This window comes from Bos javanicus, chromosome 19 (assembly GCF_032452875.1).
Source record: "Bos javanicus breed banteng chromosome 19, ARS-OSU_banteng_1.0, whole genome shotgun sequence".
Classification (NCBI taxonomy): Eukaryota; Metazoa; Chordata; class Mammalia; order Artiodactyla; family Bovidae; genus Bos; species Bos javanicus.
In genome coordinates, this window is record NC_083886.1 from 22,542,811 (window position 1) to 22,566,027 (window position 23,217).

The following is a 23,217-nucleotide window of genomic DNA, read 5'->3' on the forward strand; positions in this document are numbered from 1 at the left end:
CAAATTGCCGGGGGATGCCAATTCCCGGGACCACACTCTTGGAATCACTGGCCTAAAATTTTGTTATTCCTTTCTTACCACTGATTTCGAGGCAATCCGTCGGTTTTCAAACAATTCCCAAGGATAAAGACTCCATTCCCAGCAATGCGAAAGTAACCCAAAGTCAAACCCAGCGGCTACGCGAGGTCTAGGCCGGCCAAAGCCCCGCGAGAATTCGCGTGATGACGCCAGCGTCTGCATCAGCGTTACGTCGGCGTCGGCCACGTTCAGCGGAGACGGGAGCAAGATGGCGATTCCGGGCAGGCAGTGAGTGATCCGGGAGTTAGGGTCAGACTGGGGAGTGAGATACCACGGCGACTGTGTCTTTGGCCGAGGAGTAGAAGTGCGCTGGAAGTGAAGGGGCTGTGTCGTCAGGGATAGAGGCGGGGAAAGCGAGAAATCCCGAGGAACATATATTCCCATCCCCCCACACATTTTGCAGGATGGAAGCCCGAAGTTTGAGGGAGAAACTTGTGAGGAAATAAAGGAAGTTAGGCTGAGGGGCAGAGAGCGAGACTTTTCTATTTTCCAAAAGCTCGGTCTGAGGCCCCTCAGTCTTGCTTCCTACCCCGCGCTTGAGTTTCTCCCCGGTTGGATGCTTTCAGGGGAAATGAGAAGAGAGACAATTCCTGGCTTTCTTAGAGGGCCTTGTTCTCCTTGGCAGCTCAAGTTCTGATTCCCGCCCTCCCTTCTCGGTTTAGGAATGTTGTGCTGAGAAGCCACAAAAAAGGGTAGGCACATAGGGAATTGGGGTATACCTTGCCGTAAAAGAGAAATGTTACATGTTTTTGGAAGCTTTACCTTACATATATAATCCTCAGTTGTGATGCGGCTTCCCGTTTTATCTGCATCTTAAAGGCCCAAACGTGAGAAACCAATTGAGTTGGGTCTGATGGGATGGTTCTTTCAGGTGCTCCAAGACAAAGCACGTGAGCTTTATAAAGTGTAATGGTAATTCGCCCCATAGCTACTTGGGTTTCTCAGTTAATGTAATCTTTAAAAAATTTTAATGGATGACATTAATCTTTAATTAACTTCTTTAAAATGATATATACCCAGTAAGGGGTGGGGGGAATGTTTTCTTGACTCTTGTTAGGCCACAAGGATAATATAGAGTCTTTTTCTTCTTAGTGGACGTCAACTGAGCTTTCCACTAACTTTTTTTTTTTAAACTTTCCTATCGTTTCACTATCTAAAACTTCTAAACTCTTCATTCACTTCTCTTCTTTAACCTAGAATGATAGTTTAAAAATCTTTAGTGCATTTTGAAGCTTTTAGATCGTTGAAAATCAGAACCAGGGTTGTATGATCATAGGCGCTGTGACATGTTTTGACTTGGTAGCTTCATCCCAAAGAGGTAGTGGATGTATTACTGTTTTAACATTTAAGTATAATGATGTAATTTCTATTTCAAAACAAAAAATATGCAGGTATGGGCTTATTTTGCCAAAGAAGGCACAGCAGTTGCACCCTGTTTTGCAAAAACCTTCAGTGTTTGGGAATGATTCTGATGATGATGATGATGAGGTAAGGGAAACTTTTTCTAAGGCATTGTTGGAAATGTTTTTGTTTTTAAATTGAACTTATGAATTTGATATCTTTGCTTGCTTCAAATGTTTTGTTAGTACAGTGTATCTGTAGCATAATTTACAGAAGTATCAAAGGAATATTTAAAGAAGAAAGCGCTATTGGTGGTTTGGTGTGTGTTTTTTTTTTTGGTAAGTGATAAATGGATAATCCAAGAGATTTTCTTTCAACAGCTATGAACTTCAGCTATTTTTAAGCAGTTAGACAAAGTAATTTCACACAACTAATACTGGTACAACAAAATTGTTAGTGTAAAGATCCTAGGAAATAAGCTATTGAGATGTCACCAATTTCCTAGAAATTTTTATCAGCAAAATAGTTTCTTGTGAGATGATTTTTGTAATTATTCAGTATCTGCTAAATGTAATTACTCAGTGTAGTTATGGTAGTGTGTAAAGTTAGCATTGATAATACTACAATAACATCTAATATGAACATTCTGTGTTTTAGCAGCCAAAACAGTGTTTTTCTATGAAGCCCACAGTTCTTAACAAGCATATCAAAATAAGCACATGCTTCCAAATGTGTGAAATTTGAAATTAATAGATTTTAAGTGTGTAAAATATTAAATTCATGGATTTTAAGTGTATGGGTTGATGACTTTTGACAAATACATATGCCTCAAAGTGGAAGTGTTAGTTGCTCAGTCATGTCCAACTCTTTGCAACCTCATGGACTGTATCCTATTAGCCTCCTCTGTCCATGGAAGAATTCTCCAGACAAGATTACTGGAGTGAGTTGCCATTCCTTTCTCCAGGGAATCTTCCTGACTCAGGGACTGAACCCAGATTTCCTTCATTGCAGGCGGATTCTTTACCATCTGAGCCACCAGTCAAGATGTAAAACATTTCGCTCTTCCCTGAAAGTTCTTTCATACCTCTTTGCAGTTAATTTACTTTCCCATATTTTGCCCCAGACAACTATTTCATTGTGGTTTTGATTTGCATTTTGATGATGACCTATGATTTCGGCCATTTACGTATCATCTTTAGAGAAATGTCTGTTGGCATAATGTGCCTAGATTTTTTGGGGGGGGCCTAGTTTTTAATTGGGTTATTTGTCATTTTGCTATGAGTTGTAAGATTCCTTTGTATGTTCTAGGTACAGATCACTTGGTGGTGGTGGTGGTTTAGTTGCTAAGTCATGTCCGACTCTTGTGACCCCACGGACTGTAGCCTGCCAGGCCCCTCTGTCCATAGGATTCTTCAGGCAAGAATAAGTTATTAGATGTAATTTGTAAATATTTTCTCCCATTCTGTGGATTGTCCTTTCACTTTCTTGACAATGTCCTTTGAAGTACAAAAGTTCAATTTTGAGGAACTCCGGTATATTTTTTTCCTTTAGTTGTTACTGCTTTGGTGTCATTACCTAAGAAACCATTGCTTAATCCAAGGTCAAGGTTTATGCATATGCTTTTGTCTAAGAATTGTGTAGTTCTTCAGATTACATCTGTGGTTCATTTTGAGTTAAATTTTGTATTTGATACGAGATAGAGGGTTTCATTTCATTCTTTGCATGTGGAGGGATATCCAGTTGTCTCAATACCATTTGTTGAAGGCTCTTCCCCACTGAATTGACAGTACCCTTGTGGTTTGTTTTAATGTACATTCAGACAGTTCAGTCGCATAGTGGTGTCTGACTCTTTGTGACCCCGTGGACTGCAGCACGCCATGCTTCCCTGTCCATCACCAACTCCCAGAGCTCGCTCAAACTCATGTCCATCAAGTCGGTGATGCCATCCAACCATCTCACCCTCTGTCGTCCCCTTTTCTTCCTGCTTTCAATCTTTCCCAGCATCAGGGTCTTTTCCAGTTAGTCAGTTCTTAACATCAGGTGGCCAAAGTACTGGAGCTTCAGCATCATTGCTTCCAATGAATATTCAGGACTGATTTCCTTTAGCATTGACTGGCTTCATCTCTTTGCAGTCCAAGGGACTCTAAGGAGTCTTTTCCAACACCACTGTTCAAAAGCATCAATTCTTTGGTGCTCAGCTTTCTTTATGGTCCAACTCTTGCATCCCTATGTGACTACTGGAAAAACCATAGCTTTGACTAGATGGACCTTTGTCGGCAAAGTAATGTCTCTCCTTTTTAATATGTTGTCTAGGCATTTTTTTTTAAATATTTTAAAATTCTCCTCTTTCACTTTCATCAAGAGGTTCTTCAGTTCTTTGTTTTCTTCTATAAGGGTGGTATCATCTGCATATCTGAGGTTATTGATATTTCTCCCGGCAGTCTTGATTCCAGCTTGTGCTTCATCCAGCCCAGCATTTCATGTGATGTACTCTGCATGTAAGTTAAATAAGGGTGACAATATACAGCCTTGACGTACTCCTTTCCCAATTTGGAAGCAGTCCATTGTTCCATGTCTGGTTCTAACTGTTGCTTCTTGACCTGCATACAGATTTCTCAGGAGGCAGGTAAGGTGGTCTGATATTCACATCTCTTTAAGAATTTCCCTCAGTTTGTTGTGATCCACACAGTCAAAGGCTTCAGCATAGTCAGTAATGTCAAAAAATTTTTAATGTACAAGTAATTTTTAAAATCACTATGGACACAACAGAAAAATATGACACACTTATCTTGAGGTTTCACATAAATTATCCTGGCATACCAATGTAATACAAAGCAGCATTGCTCCAATTTGAGAAGGATGGGTTTGTACACGTGATCTAGAAAGTTTACTCGTATGATTACTGTTTCTTTTCCATTGTGAGATGCGCCTAGTGGTAGCTGGACAGTGAGTACTGTATAGTCAGAAAAGAAAGGCCTAGAGCCATTTTTCTCTTCCTTTTTGTCCCCGTTCCTTTTACATAGAGGGACTTTAATGCAGAGAATTGGTTACATGGGTGATTGAAGACTTGAGAAGCTACAAGAGATGGTGAAGCAACACAGAGTTTGTTGTTGTTTAGCTGTTAAGTTGTGGCTGACTCTTTTGCAACCCCCTGGACTATAGGCCACCAGGTTCCTCTGGCCATGAGATTTCCCAGGCAAGAATCTTGGAGTGAGTTGCCATTTCCTTCTACAAGGGGTCTTTCCCCACCCAGAGATCGAATCTGTGTCTCCTGCATTGGCAGGTGGATTCTTGACCACTGAGTCACCTGGGAAGCCCAACCCAAAGATTAGCAGTAGTAAAAAGCAAGAAGTGATAAATGGAGAGATTGAAGTAGGAGTTGGGTTCTGGAGGCCGGGGACTAGGATTACTTGGTGGGAACTGAACTTTTCTAAAAGGAGTTGAAGCCACAGGAAAGATTCAGTCTCAGAGAGAAAGGCAGGGAGAAATACTAGTTGTATCCCATTCTTCTACCCTCCGATACACTATCTTGGTATCTCTTTGATAGAGCCCAGTCAGAAGCCTACTGATGAAGGAGCTGCAGTTTAGTTCTTAATGAGCAGAGAATATAAAATTGTTCCTTAGCATAATTTCTTTACCTATAGAAAATCAGTGTAGGGGAATTCTTTGGTAGTTCACTGGTTAGGTCTTTTCTGTTTCACTGCTGAGGGCCCAAGTTCGACCCCCTGCTCAGGGAACTAAGATCCCACAAGCCATGCCATGCGTCCAAATAAATGTGATGAATTCCAGTTTATCCTTGCATATTATTTAAATGTTAGTAAGCTTTGAATATAAACTCTTTTTTAAAATTTATTTTATTGAAGTGTAGTTGATTGAGAATGTTGTGTGAATTTCTGCTGTCCAGCAGAGTGATTCAGTTTTATCTATATGTCTATATACACATTCTTTTTCATATTCCATTATGGTTTATCAGGATATTGAATCTAGTTCTCTATGCTGTACAGTAGGACCTTGTTGTTTATTTATTGTCTATATAATAGTTTACATCTGCTAATCCCAAACTCCCTGTCCATTTTCTCCCCCACTCCCCCTCCCCCTTGGCAACCACAAGTCTGTTCTCTATGTCTATGAGTCAAACTCTTCTTTAAAAATTAATCCGTTTAAGGAACAATAAGGTTATTCCTATTTTGGAAAAGACAGAGAAAGATATTTTATGGTTCCCGAGGGCATTTGATACACCTGATGAGCTTCCAAAGCAAATCAATTATTCTTTTTTTTTCAGCAATTCCACAGAAGCAATTAAGAACCCAAATTTAAGATCAGACTTTTCTTTCAGTGGTCCAGCAGAGGGGGCCCTACCAAATGAAATCTGTTTTAATATGTGCTGATATCCAGAATTAGTTTAAAAATGGGAGAAAGTGGTAGTCTAGCAATTTAAATTATTACTGAATAGTCCCTCTTTTTTAAATTAGCAGAGCTAAATAGACAGTTATTTTGTTCAAATGCAGAGGAGATGAAGAGTTTTTACCCCATATAAGTAAGGTTTATGTATGTGTGCTCAAGTGCTCAGGCACATCCGACTCTTTGCGACCCCATGAACTGTAGCCCACCAGGCTCCTCTCCATGGCATTTCCCAGGCAAGAATACTGGAGTTGGTTGGCTTTTCCTTCTCCAGGGGATCTTCTCGATTCAGGGATCGAACCCGAGTCTCTTGTGTCTCTGGCATTAGCAGGCAGGTTCTTTACCACTGAGCCACCTGGGAAGCCCCTGTAAGTAAGGTTTATAGTGTATCCAGATGCTGTTATCTGGTCAAAAGTGTTTGAGTAGTTTTGCTATGGTGCTAATGTGTTTATTTTCTGTTTTTCTGATTCTTCTTCTTTATTCCAGCCCCATTGCTACCACCTTTATCACTTCTGTCATGAATTAATAGCTTTATAATTCGTTTCTTTATCACCTCTCTTTCCTCAAATTCATTTCAAATACTGTTGATAGATTGATCTGCCTAAAACAGTTCTAATCACTGTTACTTCCTTGCTTTTAAATGTAAATGTATTTAAAATCTAAACTTCTTATCTTGACACTGACAGCCTTCCCTGTGCTTTGGCTTCAAAATGCTCGTTAGCGTTTTCTCCTGTTTCTCCATGCGGAGTACACTGTCATGTTTGTATTTTTTTTTTACAACTCTACTTTTGTTCACACTGGAAGTGTCTCTGTCATATATGTCAAATTATAGCCATCTTTTAAAACCCAGTGCAAATGCTACCTTCTTCAAGATTTTCCCCACTGGAAACACTCTTCCATTTTTCTGACACTCTATCATTCTTAGAGCACTTTGCTTTTTATACCTTATATTGTAAGTTATTTGCATACAAGTTTTACACTGTGCAAGAGTATGAGCTCCAGGAGTTAAGATCTATCTGTGCTGACTTCCAAGAATGAGTAAAATTATTTACTCAAATGTTTTAGCTGTGTTGTAAAGAGCCAGATAGTAGACACTTTAGGTTTTGCAAGCTAAGTGCTCAACTTTGCTTTCACAGTGTGAAAGTAGCCATTAGATAACATGTAAATGAATGAGCATGACTGATGTGTTCTAATAAAACTTTATTTACAAAGGGGGGGGGGAATAGCTGAAATTTAGCCGTACTTGCTGTCCATTGATGTATACAATTATCCAAAGTACTTCTGACAAGTATTTCACAAGTGTTTTAAAGTGGTTAGTGACTAAAATAGATGTTGCATGACAAGTTAAAACATGAAACTTCCTTTTAGATATTTCTGTGATAAATGCTTGCTCATTTCACAGAATATAATGAATTTTCCTTTTAGTCTTGGCAGTGAAAATACTTACTTCTAGATAATGATATTCTCGTGAGATCCAGTTTTGCAGTATAACTCATATGCCATGAAGAGGTATGATTCATACCACCTGAGAATTGTTGCTGTTGGATAAAGATACAAAACTTCTGGATCTCTTTAAAAGAAAGTATTAATTTAAAACAGATAACTAAAGTTTATTTAGTTATTTTTTTAATATTTACCAAACATGTCAGATAAATGGTGGATGATAATAATTGCACTTTGAGTACTCAGAAGCCAGGTAGTCCTTTTATAGGTTAAGCTTTCATTTTCATAAGATATAAAGCAGTTATAAAAACTGTAAGAAAAACACCAAAACCCCCGGAGAAAATTGGAAAACACATAAGGTATAGAAGAAATAGAAATATCTAATAAGCAATAAAAATACTTAATCTTACTATATCTAAGAAGTGTAAGTAAGCGCAGCAGTAAGCTGCCTTTAAAAAAAACTAATATAGATAATACTTTTGAAAATGATACGGCAAAGTTTTGATGAAATGGGAAATTTGAAAATTCAAAACTTAGTTGATGTAAATCAGTGCCCCTTTCAGAAAACAATTTTGCAATTTGTATCAATCCTTTAAGGGTCAGGTATGTTTAACCCATTATATCAGTCAGAAGGTGGAAGCTGTGCCAGTATTTTCCTTTCTAAAATTCTCTCCTGAGGACATGGTCAGAAATTTGTAGATATACAGAAGTCTTGTTGTTTATGATAGTAGAAACTTAGAACCAGTCCAACTTTCAACAGTGAAAGCATGGCTAAGTAAAGTGAGGTACAATGTCTGTACAAAATTGTTATAAATAAAATGAAAGGAAAAAAGCGTAAAGAAATCATTTCAGAATATTAATAGTAGTTGTCTTTGGTGAATTTATGAGTGATTTTTTTTTTATGCTTTTCTGTATTTTCCTGTTGAAAAATATTTTTTAAGAAAAATTTATGCTAGACTTCAAGAATTTCCTGTAAGATATTTAGCTTCCAAATCATATTAAAATATGAAAGGAAATAACACATTTAATTTGAGAAGGCATAATAAGAGAGAGTACTGGAACCATTTAAAAACATGAAATAAGATGAAATAAGTAGAATATGAAATTGAATATGTGTATGTGGTTATAGAAAACTATATGCATAGATAAGTAGAAAATAAGTGAAAAATTGATCTGAAGGGATTTTTTAAGTGATAGTGTGAGCTTTTTTTTTTCAAAATTGTGTTTATTCCATTGTTATAATTTTTGAGAACAGAAGGAAATCAGTGCTTTAAAAAAAAATGTGACTATGGTTGTATGGGGTTCCTTGGTAGCTCAGATGGTAGAGAATCGTCTATAATACAGGAGACCCAGGTTCAATCCCTGGGTCAGAAAGATCCTCAGAGAAGGGAATGGCAGCCCATTCCAGTATTCTTGCCTGGAGAAGACCATGGGGTTGCAAAGAGTCAGACATGACTAAATGACTAACGCTTTCACTTTCGTAGTTGTATATTCCCAAAGTTGGAAACATTTGCAGTTTACTGGATTACACGACATGTTTTCATTGCTTTCACTACTTCCTTTTTTAAAAATTGTATTGAAGTATAGTTGATTTACAATGTGTTAATTTCTTCTGTCCAACAAAGTGGCTTTGTTTTTATACACACACATACACGCGTGTATATTCTTTTTCATATTCTTTTCCATTATGCTTTGTCACAGGATACTGTGCTATACATTGTTGTTTATCCATTCTATATATGTTTGTCTCTACGAATTTCAAACTCCCATTCTTTTCCTCCTCTACTCCTTCCTCTAGGCAACCACTTTTTATATCTGTGAGCCTGTTTTTGTCTTGTAGATAGGTTGATTTGTATTGTATTTTAGATTCCACATATAAGTGATGTTATATGGTATTTGTCTTTCTGACTTTGCCTAGTATAATAAGCTCTAGGTCCATTCATGCTGCTGCAAATGGCATTTCATTTTCTTCCATGGGTGAGTAGTATTCCTGTGTGTGTGTGTGTGTGTGTGTCTGTGTATTCCACATCTTCCACGGGTGAGTAGTATCCCACTGTGTGTGTTCCACGTCTTCTTTATCCATTCATCATTTTCTTCCATGGGTGAGTAGTATTCCTGTGTGTGTGTGCATGTGTGTGTATTCCACATCTTCTTTATCCATTCATCATTTTCTTCTGTGGGTGAATAGTATTCCTGTGTATGTGTGCATGTGTGTGTATTCCATATCTTTATCCATTCATCATTTTCTTCCATGGGTGAGTAGTATTCCTCTGTGTGTGTGGTGTGGTATGTGTGTGTGTGTATTCCACATTTTCCATGGGTGAGCAGTGTGTGTGTGTTCCACATCTTTATCCATTAATCATTTTCTTCCGTGGGTGAGTAGTAGTCCTCTGTGTGTGTGTGTGTGTGCCTGTGTGTGTATTCCACATCTTCTTTATCCATTCATCTGTTGGTGAACATTGTGGTTGTTTCCATGTCTTGCCTATTGTAAATAGTGCTGCTATGAACATAGAGGTACTTGTATCTTTTTGAGTTATTATTTTGTCTGAGTATGTGCAAAGGGGTGGGATTGCTGGATCATATGGCAACTCTGCTTTTAGTTTTTTGAGGAATCTCCATACTGTTTTCCCACCAACAGTGTGAGAAGGGTTTCCTTTTCACTCTACAGCATTTGTTACTTACAGACTTTTTAATGATGGTCATTCTGATGGTGTGAGGTGGTACCTCGTTGTAGTTCTGATTTGCATTTCTCTAAAAATTAGCACTGTTGAGCATCTTTCTGTGTGCCTACCAGCCATTTGAATGTCTTCTTTGGAGAAATGTCTAAATAAATGTGGAATATATATATATACAAGTCTGGGAGTTATGCCTATTTGTCTTTAACCACTTTAATTCCAATATTTTTAAAACACTTTCTTGAATAAGTAGTCTTCATAGGTCTGTTTTTCTTAATGAAAAATGAATTTATTTTAGTTGGAAGCCTGTTTGGCTTGCTGATGGTAAGAAAAAGTTAAAAATTTAATCTCTGAACATTATAATTGCATTTTTCACTGTTTATCAATCTTGAAATTTCCTATTTCTCTGGGGGTAGTCTAGTATAGTTCAAATAAAATGAGTTGTATAGACATGACAAAGCATATTTGTAAAAATGGCAGGAAATTGGGGTTATTTTAATGATGGCTAAGAATTTTTTTCACTTTTATCATTTGCTGCTAAACTGAATTCTGAGAAATTCATGATACTGAATATATTAATATGTAATAACAGTATAAGCAAAATGTAATTTTGCCAAGAATTCATTTTTTAACCTGTTATCCATGAGTGAAATAGAAACAAGGAAATGCAAGAAGAAAGCAAAAGGCAGCTTTAAATGATATAATTTTGTTAGGAGTGGGAGCCACAGCAAGAGAACTCTGTTCTCCTTATTTTATCCTCCAGTAGGATAAGAGCGTTACAGAAGTGGCTAAACTAATCCAGGTTAAGAAGATGAGTGAAGTAGGAATTTTGTTCTTTTCTAGGAAAGAAATGGTAGTATTAATCACGAATCCTCTTGGACATAAAATTATTTTGTGAATCTCTGGTTAAATCTGAGTTTTTTGCCAGATTATGTTGACACATGGCTGAGGGTTTTTTTTTTTTTTTTTTCCTATCTTCTTTGGTCGGAAATATAATTCAGAAGCACTGTTGTATTTCTCAACTCCTGAGGTTGGTTTGGTTTGTTTCTTTGCTTTAAAGTATTTTTTTTTTTTTTAATTGGTATTCTCTATTTGGTGAGACATTCTGGCTTGGAGCATTCCATGAACTGTATAGTCCATGGGGTCGCAAAGAGTTAGACACGACTGAGCGACTTTGACTTTCACTTCTTCATACTTTCGTTTTTAGACATAGTTTCCTTTAGTTCATTGTAGGCTTTTATTCTGTGTGTGAATCGTATTCTCTTGTTTATGTGTATGTCTCATAATTCTGGGTTGAAAATGGAAAATTTAGAATAATAGAAAATGGCAGCTCTACAATCAGAGCTGCCCCTGTTCCCAAGGTTTGTTGTTTGTTTGTTGATTGTTTTGCTCTTTTTGTTTTTTTGTTTAGTGATTGTCTGAACTAATTCTTTGAGTCTATGTTTGTCATGTGTGGCCACCAAAGTCTGCTTGGTTACCTTAGTGTTCAACTAATGACCTGACAGACTTCCTTAAACACCTGTAACAATAGGTCTCCAGTCTGCCAAAAGGCTTGTTGGCACATGCCTTCAGTACATAACCATGCATTTTACAACTTTGCCTTAGCCTTCACTTTTGCTTGTACAGAGCCTCAAGTCAGTCCTCAAGATAGTCTTGAGAGTTTAGGACCTTCTCAGGTCTTTCCTGATCTTGTACAAAGGTCTGTGTATGCATGTGGTCTCCCCAGAAACATTTTGGAGATTTCAAAGTCCCAGTGGACTTTCTGTTCTGCTTTAAGCTTTCTGCTTAACCATAACCTATTGTTTTCCCCAACTATTAAAACTATTACCCACTGCCTCAGGCTACCCTGATATTCAACAGTTGTCTTTGATTGTTTTTGACAGATACCTCCCGGGAAAAGGCTGTTTTACAACAGCAACTCTTGTCAAGTCAAATAAAAACAGCCTTCTGAGTGGCGTCTTCCAGGGACCATCAGACAGTTCCAATAATTCTCTTGGATAGGGTTTTGAAGGAACCTCAGTTGCCCTCTGTAGTGGCTGCCAGACTGCTGATTTTTCTACTGTGATTGTGGTCTCTTTGTTTTTAGGCTACCATGGTACTAGGGAGGGGGTGATGGAAATAGGGTAAGTTAAAACACCATAGAGTTCCTACCAAGATTCAGCTGTTCTTGGATAAATGCTCCCTGGACTGTTGTTAAGATGTTGGTTTATTTCCAGAGTTCTAAAAAAGCTGATTCTGACTCTTTTTGGCCAGTGTTTTTATGCTCTTTTGGAGAAGAGAATGTTTGTTAGGTCTATACTCTGCCATTTTCAGTGACATTCCAGGTTGTCTTTTAAGCCTCTCCGATAAATTTTTTGCACACTTTAGACAAAGTCATCTTACTTGTTTTAAAATCACTATTTACTTCCCATTGCTCTTAGAGACCAAAGTCTTCATTTTTGTCCTACAAAGTCATGCATTGTCTTGCATTGTCTTTTCTTCAATTGTTCTTCACTCTATTGCTCTTCCCTTATTTAAAATTGCCTTCAGTCATTTAAGTGGATTTTTGTGTCATCCGTTTTATAGCAGGCTTCCCAGATGGCTCAGATGGTAAAATATCTGCCTGCAATGTTGGAGACTTGTATTCTATCCCTGGGTTGGGAAGATCCCCTGGAGAAGGCAATGGCAACTCCTGTATTCTTGTGTGGAGAATCCCATGGGCAGAGGAACCTGGTGGGCTACACAGTCCATGGGATCGCAAAGAGTCAAACGCCACTGTGCAACTAACACCACTGTTTCATAATAAAAAAAAAAACCCATAGGGATTTTGATTGGAATTGCATTGAATATATAGTTTAGAAGAGAATTGGTATTTTAGTATTTTACTCTTTTCATATATGAAAATGGCATATTTCTTTATCCAGGTGTTCTATATATCCTTTAGTACAATTTTATCATTTTTTCCCGTAAAGGTGACATCCATCTTTTGTTAGATTTATTTGTAGGTACCTTATAGCCCTGTTATTGTATAAGGAAACTTTTTCTAATTTGTTAATTATAAAGCTTCTGTTTTTTGTTATTGTTGATTTAATTTTAGTAAATATAGTTCTAATAGTTTGCCTGATGATTCTTTCGTATTTCCTTTGTAGACAATCATATTGTCTGTAAACAAGGATAATTTTGTCTCTTTTTAATTCTTTTACCTCATATTTCTTGTTTTGCTATGTGATTATGAGTGTTTTATTATATTGCCTGAAAACTACAATATAGAGATAAATAGAAGCAATGATAGAAACTTTGTTACATTCCTGACTTTAATGGAAATTGTTTATGAAATATCTCAAATGTGATTTTTCTTTAAGTTTTGGATACTATTTTTAGTTTACTAATAATTTTTATCCTAAGAGTATTAAACTTTAGTTTTTTAGCATCAATATGAATTTACATTAATGTTTTAAAGTTAAATCATTTCTTGTATTCCTGTATTTTGAAATTCCTTGGTTTTTTAATTTAATTTGATTCAGTGCACTCTAGTAGTTCTTTTACCAGTGATTTCCATTTCTGAGATCTTTTGCTTAATTTCCTTATGGAGTAGTTTTTCAACATGTTCTTATGGGGCATTATTTCCTAAATTCTTAATTGTTAAGGAATGATTGATTGTTGTTTTTATCACCTAAATAATCTGAATGGTGTACTATCTCTCAAATAACAATTTATTTCAAAACTTGAATGTTTTTATTAGAAAGTACAGTACTGTAGTTATTTTATCTCACTTCCGATGAATTATTTTCTTATTGCCTTGGACAGCTGGTGACTATTTTCTTTATATCCTTTAAGTTCTGTGTGTTTTGGTACAAATAATTTTGAATTACTTTCCCTGGAATACATTGTTACTTTTTACCTGAAATATTTAACTATTTCTTTTCACAGAATTTTATTTTCATCACGTCAATACTTTTTCTGATCCATTTGCTTTTTATCTCTTTGAAGGATCATCTCTGTTTTCCATATCATCATGCATTCATTAGTTCATTCAAATATTTAGTGATTCCTGCTCTGTCCCAGTGAAATGCAGCAAAGCCACTGCCCTTTTGGAGTTTACGTTCTTCTGGGAAGAGAAGAGGTGATAAATGGTTAACAGATTAGTAAATTACGTGTTAGTTTTAGAAGATAATGAGGACCAAGAGAAAGTGGAGTTGGGTAAGATGAGAGAGTTAAACAGATATTAAAGAGAGTTAAACAAATATCAATCTTTGTCTTTTTTTTTTTTTTTTTTTTTGCATCAGTTATTTTAGTTACCTCTTTTCTGTCTTGTTTCTAATTTAATTGATAGTTTTACTGGTTAATGGTGTGTTTTTCGGACTCTTCTGTTGACCATGGTGGCTATTCCATTTCTTCTGAGGGATTCCTGCCCACAGTAGTAGATATAATGGTCATCTGAGTTAAATTCACCCATTCCAGTCCATTTTAGTTCGCTGATTCCTAGAATGTCTACGTTCACTCTTGCCATCTCCTGTTTGACCACTTCCAATTTGCCTTCATTCATGGACCTGACATTCCAGGTTCCTATGCAGTATTGCTCTTTACAGCATCAGACCTTGGCTTCTATCACCAGTCACATCCACAACTGGGTATTGTTTTTGCTTTGGCTCCATCCCTTCATTCTTTCTGGAGTTATTTCTCCACTGATCTCCAGTAGCATATTGGGCACCTACTGACCTGGGGAATTCCTCTTTCAGTATCCTATCATTTTGCCTTTTCATACTGTTCATGGGGTTCTCAAGGCAAGAATCCTGAAGTGGTTTGCCATTCCCTTCTCCAGTGGACCATGTTCTGTCAGACCTCTCCACCATGACCCGCCCATCTTGGGTGGGCCCACAGGGCATAGCTTAGTTTCATTGAGTTAGACAGGCTGTGGTCCTAGTGTGATTAGATTGACTAGTTTTCTGTGAGTATGGTTTCAGTGTGTCTGCCCTCTGATGCCATTTTGCAACACCTACCATCTTACTTGGGTTTCTCTTACTTTGGACGTGGGGGTATCTCTTCACAGCTGCTGCAGCAAAGCGCAGCCGCTGCTCCTTACCTTGGACGAGGGGTATCTCCTCACCGCTGCCCCTCCTGACCTTGAACATGGAGTAGCTCCTCTAGGCCCTCCTGTGCCCGCGCAGCCACCACTCCTTGGAGGTGGGGTTGCTCCTCTTGGCCGCCGCCCCTGACCTCGAATGTGGGGTAGCTCTGCCCGGCCACTGCCCCTGACCTTGGACATGGGGTAACTCCTCTCAGCCACCGCCCCTGACCTCAGACGTGGGGTAGCTCCTCTCAGCCATTCCTGCGAGTCACAGCCTGGCACTCTGGGCTGCTGCCTCTGACCTTGGACATGGGGTAGCTCCTCTTGGCCACCACTCCTCGGGTTCTGCCCCTGACCTCAGACATAGGGTAGCTCCTCTCGGCCAGGCTTGTGCCCCGTCACAGCCACCCGCACTTGTGAGTCTGAAATGCAGTACTTGGGTGCAATCTCAAAAACGACAGAATGGTCTCTGTTTTGTTTCCAAGGCAAACCATTCAGTATCACAGTAATCCAAGTCTATGCCCCAACCAGTAACGCTGAAGAAGCTGAAGTTGAATGGTTCTATGAAGACCTACAAGACCTTTTAGAACTAACACCCAAAAAAGATGTCCTTTTCATTATAGGGGACTAGAATGCAAAAGTAGGAAGTCAAGAAACACCTGGAGTAACAGGCAAATTTGGCCTTGGAATACGGAATGAAGCAGGGCAAAGATTAATAGAGTTTTGCCAAGAGAACACACTAGTCATAGCAAATACACTCTTCCAACAACACAAGAGAAGACTCTACACATGGACATCACCAGATGGTCAACACCGAAATCAGATTGATTATATTCTTTGCAGCCAAAGATGGAGAAGCTCTATACAGTCAGCAAAAACAAGACCAGGAGCTGACTGAGGCTCAGATCATGAGCTCCTTATTGCCAAATTCAGACTTAAATTGAAGAAAGTAGGGAAAACCACTAGACCATTCAGGTATGACCTAAATCAAATCCCTTATGATTATACAGTGGAAGTAAGAAATAGATTTAAGGGCCTAGATCTGATAGATAGAGTGCCTGATGAACTAGGGACTGAGGTTCGTGACATTGTACAGGAGACAGGGATCAAGACCATCCCCATGGAAAAGCAGAAAAGCAAAATGGCTGTCTGGGGAGGCCTTACAAATAGCTGTGAAAAGAGAAGCGAAAAGCAAAGGAGAAAAGGAAAGATATAAGCATCTGAATGCAGAGTTCCAAAGAATAGTAAGAAGAGATAAGAAAGCCTTCCTCAGCGATCAGTGCAAAGAAATAGAGGAAAACAACAGAATGGGGAAGACTAGAGATCTCTTCAAGAAAATTAGAGATACCAAGGGAACATTTCATGCAAAGATGGGCTCGATAAAGGACAGAAATGGTATAGACCATATCTTCTGCTTCTGTTAGAAGCAGAAGATATTAAGAGGTGGCAAGAATACACAGAAGAACTGTACAAAAAAGATCTTCATGACCAAGATAATGACAATGGTATGATCACTCACCTAGAGCCAGACATCCTGGAATGTGAAGTCAAGTGGGCCTTAGAAAGCATCACTACGAACAAAGCTAGTGGAGGTGATGGAATTCCAGTTGAGCTATTTCAAATCCTGAAAGATAATGCTGTGAAAGTGCTGCACTCAATATGCCAGCAAATTTGGAAAACTCAGCAGTGGCCACAAGACTGGAAAAAGTCAGTTTTCATTCCAGTCCCAAAGAAAGGTAATGCCAAAGAATGCTCAAACTACTGCACAATTGCACTCATCTCACACACTAGTAAAGTAATGCTCAAAATTCTCCAAGCCAGGCGTTAGCACTATGTGAACCATGAACTTACAGATGTTCAAGCTGGTTTTAGAAAAGGCAGAGGAACCAGAGATCAAATTGCCAACATCCGCTGGACCATGGAAAAAGCAAGAGAGTTCCAGAAAAACATCTATTTCTGCTTTATTGACTATGCCAAAGCCTTTGACTGTGTGGATCACAATAAACTATGGAAAATTCTAAAGGAGATGGGAGTAGCAGACCACCTGACCTGCCTCTTGATAAACCTATATTCAGATCAGGAAGCAACAGTTAGAATTGGACATGGAACAACAGACTGGTCCAAATAGGAAAAGGAGTATGTCAAGGCTGTATATTGTCACCCTGCTTATTTAACTTCTATGCAGAGTACATCATGAGAAACACTGGGTTGGAAGAAGCACAAGCTGGAATCAAGATTTCTGGGAGAAATATCAATAACCTCAGATATGCAAATGACACCACCCTTATGGCAGAAAGTGAAGAGGAACTAAAAAGCCTCTTGATGAAAGTGAAAGAGGAGAGTGAAAAAGTTGGCTTAAAGCTCAACATTCAGAAAACAAAGATCATGGCATCTGGTCCCATCACTTCATGGGAAGTAGATGGGGAAACAGTGGAAGCAGTGTCAGACTTTATTTTTGGGGGCTCCAAAATCACTGCAGATGGTGACTGCAGTCATGAAATTAAAAGATGCTTACTCCTTGGAAGAAAAGTTATGACCAACTTAGATGGTGTATTCAAAAGCAGAGACATTACTTTGCCAACAAAGGTCCGTCTAGTCAAGGCTATGGTTTTTCCTGTGGTCATGTATGCATGTGAGAGTTGGACTGTGAAGAAAGCTGAGTGCCGAAGAATTGCTGCTTTTGAACTGTGGTGTTTGAGAAGACTCTTGAGAGTCCCTTGGACTGCAAGGAGATCCAACCAGTCCATTCTAAAGGAGATCAACCCTGGGTGTTCCTTGGAAGGAATGATGCTAAAGCTGAAACTCCAGTACTTTAGCCACCTGATGCAGAGAGCTGACTCATTTGAAAAAACCCTGATGCTGGAAAAGATTGAGCGCAGGAGGAGAAGGGGACGACAGAGGATGAGATGGCTGGATGGCATCACCGACACAATGGACGTAGGTTTGGGTGGACTCCGGGAGTTGGTGATGGACAGAGAGGCCTGGCGCGCTGCAATTCATGGGGTCGCAAAGAGTCGGATACGACGGAGCGACTGAACTGAACCTAATGGTGTGTTTTAGTTTTCATATTTTTTCTTAGTTCTTCAGTCTCCATTTCCATCCTTTTTTCCCTGTTACGTGATCATTAACTTCTTTAATTAGTGGTTTTATTTTGAAAGAGTTTGATTGGGAAAAGCAAGAAGGAAACGGAGATGATAGAAGGAATAATGGTAGAGTTGGTGGAAATTTCTTTTTTGTTATCTTAGATGGAGATGATTTGTGCATGTTTAAAAGGAAAGAAGCTAAAGGAAAAGGGAGATTTTATGCTAAAGAATCTAAGGTGTCAAGTACTTAAGTAAATTGACCTGTGTCACACAGAGTAGTTAGGTAATAGAGCTAGATTTTCACCCTAGAAGATCTGCCTAATGTGAAATGCTGGGCTGGATGAAGCAGAAGCTGGAATCAAAATTGCCAGGAGAAACATCAGTAACCTCAGATATGCAGATGACACTACCCTTATGGCAGAAAACGAAGAATAACTGATGGAAGTGAAAGAGGAAAGTGAAAAAGTTGGCTTAAAACTCAACATTCACAAAACTAAGATCATGGCATCCAGTTCCAACACTTCATGGCAAATAGCTGTGGAAACTGAGAGACTCTGTTTTTTGGGGCTTCAGAATCACCGCAGATGGTGAATGCAGCCATGAAATTAAAAGACACTTGCTTCTTGGAAGAAAAGCTATGACCAACCTAGACAACATATTAAAAAGCAGAGACATTACTTGGCTGACAAAGGTCCATCTAGTCAAAGCTATGGTTTTTCTAGTAGTCATAGGTGGATGTGAGAGTTGGGACTATAAAGCTGAGCACCAAAGAATCAATGCTTTTGAACTGTGGTATTGGAGAAGACTCTTGAGAGTCCCTTGGACAGCAAGGAGATCAAGCCAATCAATCCTAAAGGGAATCAGTCCTGAATACTAGTTGGAAGGGCTGATGCTGAATCTCTAATACTTTGGCCACCTGATGGGAAGAACTGACTCATTGGAAAAGACCCTGATGCTGGGAAAGATTGAAGGCAGGAGGAGAAGGAGACAACAGGATGAGATGGTTGAATGGCATCACTGACTTGATGGACATGAGTTTGAGCAAACTCCGGGAGTTGGTAATGGACAGGGAAGCATGGCATGCTGTAGTCTGTGGGGTTACAAAGAGTCAGACACAACTGAGTAACTGAATTGAAGTGATCTGCCTTATCCAAAGTCTGTGCTTTTAAACATAATAATTACTCCTTCTGAGAGGCAGTTTGTAATGGAATTTTAAAAGTTTGAGAGAAGCAGTGGAAAAGGGGTTAGTTGGAAAATCGGCAGAGCTCAGGGACTTCAAGAGTTGATTTGTTTACTGGTTGGAACAGGAACACAAGTAGCTTACAGTTGAATTGCAGTTCTTATCATATGAAATTATACAGCTTTGCTTTCTTGTGGATTAGGAATATTTTGGGGAGATGAGTCTATTAATTTTCAGCGAGATGGATGTCCATTTGTCCAGTTTTTTTGAACAGTCTTATTCCAAGGGTTTTCTATTAATTTTCAAAGAGATGGATGTCCATTTGTCCAATTTTTTTGAACAATCTTATTCCAAGGGTTTTCAACACTTCAGGAGGAGCATTAAGAAACTTATAAAGTGACTTTTATAACTTAACACAGTTACTGAGTGTATTATTGATACCAGGTTTTGATGTAGCCCAGGGATTGTAAATATTCTGTATTTTGTTGCCCCATCCATATAGATGAAATCCCTCTGAAGATGTATACAGATGAAAAACTATAATTTTGTTAGCCTTGGACTTGTTCTTTTTACACATAAACATAAAATGTGTTTTGTGCATTTTGTTTTTATTAATAAAAGTTTTTAATAGAATGAAAATTTCAATAGTTTTTAAAAAGTATTATTTATATGTGGCAAAATGTAGGCTAAAATTCTCCTACTCTTATTTTTGTAGTTTTATTTATTTTTGGCTGTGCTGGGTCTTCTTTGCTTTGTGTGGGATTTCTTCTAGTTGCAAGGAAGCAGGGTCTATTCTGGGAGTAGGGTCTGTTGTGTGCTGCTGTGCAGGGGCTTCTCTTTGCATTGACTTGCTTTTCTTGTTGCATAGCACAGACTCTAGGCACATGGCCTTCATTAGTTGCAGCACACGGGCTCTCTAGGGTGTGGGCTCAGTAGTCGTGGCACACGGGCTTAGTTTGCCACAGCATGTGAGGTCTTCCTGGACCAGGGATCAATCCCATGTCGTCTGTATGGGCACATGGATTCCCATCTGCTGCGCCACCAGGGAAGTCCTTCCTTTGCTGTTAACTGTCTTGTAGAGTGAAGATTGTACCCTTGTATGTTTAGAACTTCACCAGGGTCTACCATGTAAGAAACTCGTGTCCCCGTCCACGGTGTCACTTGTGGTGTTTGAGTCACCAATTCAAGTTAACATTTCTATCCGTAGCATTAATGGTGATTACACTGATTCCACCTGGTAGAAGCATTTGACAAATTACTAAGGAGATCAGCCCTGGGATTTCTTTGGAAGGAATGATGCTAAAACTGAAACTCCAGTACTTTGGCCACCTCATGCGAAGAGTTGACTCATTGGAAAAGACTCTGATGCTGGGAAGGATTGGGGGCAGGAGGAGAAGGGGACGACAGAGGATGAGATGGCTTGATGGCATCACTGACTCGATGGACGTGAGTCTGAGTGAACTCCGGGAGTTGGTGATGGACAAGGAGGCCTGGCGTGCTGCGATTCATGGGGTCCCAAAGAGTCAGACATGACTGAGCAACTGATCTGATCTGAATGTTACATATTTACATATTATTATTTTATAAATTAATTTCTCTTTATTTATAGTTCTGTAAGGGTGTACATGTGTGTGTATCCAAAACTGAGTCAGAAAGAAGTGTGTGTGTGTATAGCTTTTAAAAATTGTGTGTACAGATTAGATTATCCATTTTCAGTATGGTTAAGGGTATTTGCTTCCCTGACAGCTCAGACTGTAAAGAATCCACCTGCAATTCAGGAGACGTGGGTTCAATCCCTGGGTCAGGAAGCTCCCCTGGAGAAGGTCATGGCTACCCACTCAAGTATTCTTGCCTGGAGAATTCCATGGACAGAGGAGCCCGGCAGACTACAGTCCATGGGGTTGCAAAGAGCTGGACAGGACTGGGCCACTAAAACACACAAGGGACATTTACAAATACTTCCTATGAAAGGAAGGTATTAAGTATGATACGATGAGAACTACCATTATGTGCTATCCTCTCTAATACATAATGATTTGTTTATTATGTATTAAATTCCTATACATCTGTGGGTCTGTATCCCTGTTTGTTCTGTTCCATTTTATTTCTTTCTCTAATCCTGGTTCATTGCGTTTTTATTTCAGTTACTCTAGCATTATAATTGGTTTTGGTTATATATAATTAAAACATATACTGGAGTGGGTTGATATATATATATTTGATTAAATACAGTAGAACAAAGAATAAGAAAATTAATATTTATTGAGAGCTTGCTGTATATTAAGTAGTGCTCTTTTATATGAATTAGCTCATGTGATCATCACAGTAACACTAAATATTACCATATTTTATCAAGTGTAAGATACTTTGATGCTTTCTTGATGTTATCAGAAAGTGTCAATGAAAAATTTTCATATACTACATTATTGCTTCCTGGGAAACAGCTGTTCTTTCAAGAAGTCATCAATTTCTGAGAGGTTAAAGTGTGAAAAAATTTGATTCTAAAATCAGTGAAATAGGTTTTCATTATCTTCACAGTGGAAGAAACAAGCAGTTTGTCTAAGATAGAAGATAACATAGTTAATTGGCTTCACAGCTCATATGTTTGAGATCTTTTAAATTTATTGTTACATTTTTTAATTTTCTAAGCACTTACTGTTGATATATAGCAATAGTTATTTTTGCTCTAGGTTCATGGTAAATACCTTTTTTTCAGGGAGTTGCCCTTTGCTGTAGATTGGTCATCCCCAAGTTATGTTTACAATTATTGGGTAGCCCTCTCTAACTGGGTCCATCTCTATAGAGCTCTCCCATCAGATGACCCTCCCTGTGGGAGAGTATCCTTCCTGACCCTTGGCTTATTCATGAGACTTGTTTTGACCAGTGTGGAATGTGAATGGAAGTGATAAGCTATATCTGAGCAGAAGCTTTTTTGAGAGTCACCTGATTCAGTCATTCCTTTTTTTCCTGTCTGCCATATGAACAGCATGTTGTAGATAGGGACTGCACTTTCAGTCTCAGTCCTGGAATGAAGACAGTATGGACCTATAGCCATTCATAGTGGACAATGTAGTATGAGCAAGAAATAAACCTTTGTGTTGGAAGCCATGAGATCTTCTTGTTGTTTGTTGATGCAGAATAAATTAGTGAAAATTGGTCAGTAACTCTGTGAACCGTGAATGTCCAGATCTTCAAGCTGGTTTTAGAAAAGGCAGAGGAACCAGAGATCAAATTGCCAACATCCGCTGGATCATTGAAAAAGTGAGAGAGTTCCAGAAAAACATCTATTTCTGCTTTATTGACTATGCCAAAGCTTTTGACTGTGTGGATCACAATAAACTGTGGAAAATTCTGAAAGAGATGGGAATACCAGACCACCTGACCTACTTCTTGAGAAACCTATATGCAGGTCAGGAAGCAACAGTTAGAACTGGACATGGAACAACAGACAGGTTCCAAATAGGAAAAGGAGTACGTCAAGGCTGTATATTGTCATTCTGCTTATTTAACTTTTATGCAGAGTACATCATGAGAAACACTGGGCTGGAAGAAGCACAAGCTGGAATCAAGATTGCTGGGAGAAATATCAATAACCTCAGATATGCAGATGACACCACCCTTATGGCAGAAAGTGAAGAGGAACTAAAAAGCCTCTTGATGAAAGTGAAAGAGGAGAGTGAAAAAGTTGGCTTAAAGCTCAACATTCAGAAAACGAAGATCATGGCATCTGGTCCCATCACTTCATGGGAAATAGATATGGAAATAGTATCAGACTTTATTTTTGGGGGGCTATTAACTTTATATGTGTGGCTGGACTTCATCCCCTCCCCCTTTTTCTTAAATTGTGGTAAGGTATAATAGGGATGGAGAAGGAAGTGGCAACCCACTCCAGTGTTCTTGCCTGGAGAATCCCATGGATGGAGAAGCCTGGTAGGCTGCAGCTCATGGGGTCGCACAGAGTCAGACACG

The 23,217-nt window shown here is 38.7% G+C and overlaps 1 protein-coding gene across 1 annotated transcript in view; it reads left to right on the plus strand.

The window, feature by feature from the left end:
• Positions 1–219: 219 nt before the first annotated feature.
• The window catches only part of NSRP1 (nuclear speckle splicing regulatory protein 1), a 45,632-nt gene continuing 22,634 nt past the window's right edge, over positions 220–23,217 (plus strand). Inside the window, exons 1-2 of the mRNA XM_061389521.1 lie at positions 220–306; positions 1,470–1,566. Coding sequence (XP_061245505.1) covers positions 287–306; positions 1,470–1,566 — 117 coding nt within the window. The 5' untranslated portion in view covers positions 220–286. The remainder of the gene's footprint in view (positions 307–1,469; positions 1,567–23,217) is intronic.